Genomic DNA, 6,000 nt, shown 5'->3' with positions numbered 1-6,000 from the left:
AAGTATCGAAACTTAAATTTGAGATCAAACAAACCAAAAGAATATGTTATAATGCTTAAAAATTTGTCTAAAATGTTGAATTGGATTATATAGATATATAAAGCAAATGATTTTATTTATATTTAAGTTTTATTCAAGTAAAATATTTATGAATGTAGCTTTAGTTTGTATAAATGAAAAGAAATAAAAATATAGTTTCAATAAAAAATATTATTAAATAAAAATTAATTTTACAGATCAAAATAATTAGTTACTATTTGACTAAATTAGAGACCATTTTATAAATTAAATAAGTTTTTTGTTTTTAAAGTATTTTCTACTATTAATAAAAATTTATAATATATTTTTTAAATTAATATCTAATTCTTAACTATCAAAGTTTTAGTTATTTATTATTTTATATTTTAAATTAGTCTTTATTAATTTTTTATATTTTAATTTAAAATTTAAAATACTAGTAACTAAAACTTAAAAATTTATAAACTATTTTATAAATTTTGATTAAAAATAGAAACCACTTTAAATACAAATAATTTTTAAATTTTTAAATTAATATGTAATTTAGTTAATATAATGATTAATTATTTTTAATCTTGTTATTTAATAATTTTCTTACAGTGTTTAGAAAGTTAATTTATGTGAATTTACTCTGAAAATTAATATAATGTACTTAAGAACATTTGTATGGGCATGTACTTAAGAACATCTGTTATTATTTACGAATTATGTTGTAAATAAATGTACCTTTTTACAGTGAATTAATACATGTCTATAATTTTTCTTATGATTAGAGACTAATCGGCTAAAATAAAATAAAAAAAAATTGAAAATGGTGATTGATTGAACGTTGTAATGCCATGTGTCATAGAAATGTGCAATATTTGATCCAAACACAAAAGACAAGGTTTTTTAGATTAAAGTAAATGGCAGTAATTGGATTGAACGAGATGATGGAGAGACAATGAGAATAATAATGTTGATTTGTTTTGTGTATAAAAGGGAAGTGAAGAACGTAAGAAAGATGAGAGAAATTGAAGGTTCAAGTAAAAATGGTGACCAAACGTGTGGCTAACTCAATGCTTGTGCTGAGGATAGTTGCTCTTGCAACTTCAGCTGCAACTATGGCCTTGCTGGTTACTAACACCTACACTTTTGAAAATGGTGCAGAGTTGAAATATCAAGATTTCAATTCATACAGGTAAAAAAATAAACATTTGAATCTTTTTATTGGTACAATAGCTTACTATCTAGTCTGTTCTTAGAATTTTTTATGAATAAATATAGTTTAATTGTGTATCGTTTGTTAATATATGAGTTTTGGTTTAATCTCTCATATTTTTTTAATAATATTTTTTTATATAATGGTAAATAATTGTTGTTACTTAAAGTGTTAGTTGAAATGTCAAATTGCATAGTAATACCTAACATCTAAATTAGTATTGGTTCAAGTGCCAAGTTGCATAGTAATACCTAACATCTAACTTAGTGTTAGTATAAATACCTAAATTTGTAGTAATCATTGTTTATGATTTTTTTATACTTTATATGATTATGTTATATATATATATATATATATATATATATATATATATATATATATATTATTTTTTATTTTATATAAAAAAATTTAGAGCATTCTTTAAATATTTTAATTTATTTATTATGGATAAAAAATATATTATAACTGTCTCCTAAAATTTGGTCAATTTTCTTGACATTTTTTTAACTACTCCTTAATTATTTGGTCTACTTTAGTTTTGGACACTTGTCCTTTTCTCATTACAATAATGATGAATAATTATAAATTATCTCCACATAATTTTAAATATAGTTAAAAAACAATTTACCATATAAATGTTGACACCACAAATTTTATGTAAGTAATAAGTATTGCTCCATAAATGATTTTTTTTTAATTTATATCGACATTTTTCTACATTATATAGATTAAACATTAATAAAACAGAAATTATGCGTATTCCTAAAATCATTAAGAGGAAGTAGTAAATTTGGTGTTAAAAAAGCTTAATATTTATGGTTGAGAAAGAGAAAATAGTAATTAGTAAAATGAGAAAAAGGTTATTGTATCTGATTGGATATGTAAAATGTGCAGCCTTGTGGTAGCAATTGCAGCAATTGCGTGTGCATATTGTATAGTGCAGCTTCCATTTGCCATATACTATGCAATACGACAAAAGAGGTTGATAAACAATGGATTCTTGCCGGAATTTGATTTCTATGGAGATAAGGTATGTTTTTTTTTTTTTTTTAACACTAAAACACAAAAATCATCAAATAAAAATCAATTTTAAAGATAAAAATAATAATCAATTTTAAAAATAAAAATATAACAAAATTAATTGTTATAGTGATTAAATTAAAGACTATTAAGAACTAATATTTTTTTATTTATAATAAAAAATAAATAAATGTAAATCACTTCCTGGATAGTTCAACCCTTATACATAATACACACAAATACCTATTTCGACCAGAATCCACCAAACTAACTAAAAAAAACCTTGTTCTTTCTACACCTAACAAACAACTTTAGGAGACCAACCTCATATACTCCACAGGTTTCAAACACCAATCAGAAAAGGAAAACGAAGTAAATCGAATTTTTGTAGAAATCCAAGACCAAACCTTTACTTGCACCAAAGCAAATACTTCAGATACATCAACCACTCCTATTTTGAAAATGATAGAATTCCTGTGACTCCAAATTTCACTCACCACCCCAACCCAAATTGTGTTCCATACAATAATAACTGACTCTGAAAATAAAGTCGGCTTGAATTGATCAAAGTTAGACTTCGGATCAATGTGAGACACGAACGAAACACCAAACCACCTAAAACATAAACAAATTTGGTTGGTTTCTATTATTGTTAAATAGTTTCTAAATTGTTATCTAATTAGCTACCAAGGTTTTAACTATTAATCATTTAAATTCTAATTTGATAACAAAAATTTTGGTAGCTAATTAGATACCAATTTAGAAATCATTTAACAATAATATAAATTAATTTAAAGACTATTTTTTTAATCTCTAATTTAGTCATTAATTTATTTATTTTTTTTAAATTAGTTTCTATTTAATGATTTGTTTATAATCCAATATTTTGAAATTTAAGTATATTTAGAAGGTAAATTATTTCTACTTTATAATTTGAAATTCGTATCTATTTATATATTATAAATTAATTTTATTTGTTTAATTGATAACATATGTGTTTTTTTTTTTGAAGTTATGAATGTGTGAAAGTAGTTTAAAGTGATATGAATTGAATTGCAGATAATTAGTCTGGTTGTGGGAGTAGCCATTGGTGCTGGTTTTGCAGTGTCTGTGGAATTAAAGAAGTTCATCGACGAACGTATTAAAGGTTCCGATGATCTGAAGTCAACATACCGGAAGCTTTTGATTCGAGGGTTCGTTTCTTGTGGTTTTCTTCTGGTGACCTTCCTCTCCATGGCTTTCCTTTCATTCTTTTCCTCCAATCATCGAACCAAAAAGCAACCCAACCCCTACTAAATCCTACCTGTTAGCTTCATCAATTTTGGGTTGATGTTAACAAAAATTGTATTAATATTATTAATGTTAACGTATTATATTTATTAATATTGTTTATTTTATTTTTAATGTTAATATTATCATTATTATTAATATTTTATTGTCATAGTTATTATTAATTTTGTTATTATTATTATTATTATTTTAATTACTATTATTATTATTATTATTAAATTTATCAATAAATTTTATTGATGGATTTTTGTTTGTCGATTCCGATAGATTGTGTTCAAGCTCAATTACCTGCGAATATGAAAATTAAAAAAAAATTACACATCTAAATTATACAATTATTTTTTACTAAATAGTAACTAAAATTAAAGGCAACAAATAATTAGTTACTATATTAATTAAATTATATATTATTTAAGAGATAAAAAAGTTATTTATATCTAAAGTAGTTTCTATTATTAATAAAAATTTATAAAATAGTTTGTAAATTGATATCTAAATTAACTAATAGGATTTTAGTTAATAGGGTTTTAGCTACTAATATTTTAGATTTTAAATTAGTTTCATTTAGTCTATTAGAGACTAATTTAGAATCTAAAATATTAGTAGTTAAAAACTTGATAGCTAATAGTTAGATACCAATTTAAAAATCACTTTATAAATTTTTATTAATAATAGAAACTATTTTAAATACCAATGATTTTTTTTAGTATCTAAAATGATCTCTAATTTAATTCAATAATAATTAATTATTTTGATATATAAATTTATTTGTAATTTGATTATTTTTCTTGTAGTACACTATGAGCTAACACTACATTGAATCATCTCTCTTTTTTTTTCAAATTTGAACGATTAAAACAAAATATATTTGTTTCAACTTTATTTAAGATTTTGAATAATAATATTTGGATTAATCTTATTTTATATAAAACTTCAAAATTTTATTTATAATAATATAATATTTAAATTATTTTATTAATTAAATATTATTATTTATTATTATGATTAGTTGTAAAACAAAATGTTTAAAAATGAAAATGGTAAAAAATATTAATAGTATTAAGATTTAAATTTTATAAGACTTCATCATGTGTTGATATGACATAAAAAAATAAAATTAATAATTTTTTATATGTAGAATATATTATAAATCAAAATCAAAACATACAAATTTGTATGGTGTTCCAATATTTTTTCATAAACTATACATGAGGTAAAACCTCATAAAAATTATTGACTTAACACCAGTCAATTCTTAGGCATACTTTAACACACAAATCTTTCTCTGCTGTTACAAAATGAAGACTTTAAATTTTTTTCGGTGCACTACTCTATGATAGGTTTTTCTTAAATAAAAGTTTTCATCTACCTATCATTATAAATTTGACTTTTTTTTGTGTTGACTCGTAATAACAATCATATTATTATTGTATAAAAAAATATTACTAAAAAATAAAATATAAAAATGTGGAAAGACTAAATCAAAATCCTTATATTAATAAAAAAATTATAGATAAACTATATATATTCATCAAAAATTTAAGAACAGAGTAGATGACTCTATGATAGGTTTTATTACTAAATAAGTTACAATTTGTGTGTCTTTTACATAAATGGATAATTTTTTAAAATAATTATAAAAATAGGTAAATCAACTTTGAGGCGGCGATTTTGTTAGAAAAAAATAGTTATTTAGATGAAAGATTTTTGTTTGTTTTTTTGTTTTTTTCCAAAGGTAGAAGTTGTACTTTGATTAGTAATTTTTTACTTTTTTTTTATGTTAGTTATTGAAATGAGTTTTAATATATTTTTTTACAAAAGTCGTGATTGACAGTACACCTTGTAATTTTTTTTTTAAACTTTGATGTTGTGTTTGGAAGTACAATTTTTAGTTTTTTTGTTAAATGTATAAAAGTCTTACTACAAAGCACAAATTAAATGACGGTAGTGTGATTGTGGAGTATTTTAAGTTTTTCTCTCTTATCCTCGTGTAACTGCATTTTGTTGTACTTGTCACTTGTAACTACTAATATGTATTGATCGGTTTATATTTTACACAACATCTACAAGACTTTGAAATTCAGTTTCATCCCGTTCAAAATGAAGATTTTTTGTCAATATATACGGATTCAAACTTCATCAAGAAGACCAATAATTATTATGTTCGATAATGAAATGGATCAATCAGGTTAAAATAATCCAAAAAAATGTTATTCTCATAACGAATGTCTCAATCGTGCAAATTGTACATATAGACAATAATAAATAACTCATTCCACAATTTCACATTCCATAATTTTACTCTATATATATTTAATCATGCAAAAAAATTTCATTAGCATTCTATTTACACGACCAATTTCTTTAATTACAATTACATTATTCACTACATTAAAATTAAATACATACTTTAAAAAAGTAATTACAATAAAAAATTATCCTAACATAACCAATTTAATTAATTATTTAAG

General features: G+C 22.2%; 1 protein-coding gene across 1 annotated transcript; it reads left to right on the top strand.

Annotated features, from left to right (window-relative positions):
• Window positions 1-1,049: 1,049 nt before the first annotated feature.
• Window positions 1,050-3,535, top strand: LOC137836530 (CASP-like protein 4D1). Its single transcript, XM_068645200.1, has 3 exons — window positions 1,050-1,198; window positions 2,114-2,249; window positions 3,299-3,535. Exons 1-3 carry the CDS (start codon window positions 1,050-1,052, stop codon window positions 3,533-3,535), a joined length of 522 nt encoding a protein of 173 aa, XP_068501301.1.
• Window positions 3,536-6,000: the final 2,465 nt, after the last annotated feature.

This window comes from Phaseolus vulgaris, chromosome 4 (genome assembly GCF_000499845.2).
Source record: "Phaseolus vulgaris cultivar G19833 chromosome 4, P. vulgaris v2.0, whole genome shotgun sequence".
Lineage (NCBI taxonomy): Eukaryota > Viridiplantae > Streptophyta > Magnoliopsida > Fabales > Fabaceae > Phaseolus > Phaseolus vulgaris.
Note: the sequence above shows the minus strand (reverse complement) of the source record. Positions and strands in the feature narration are given on the sequence as shown.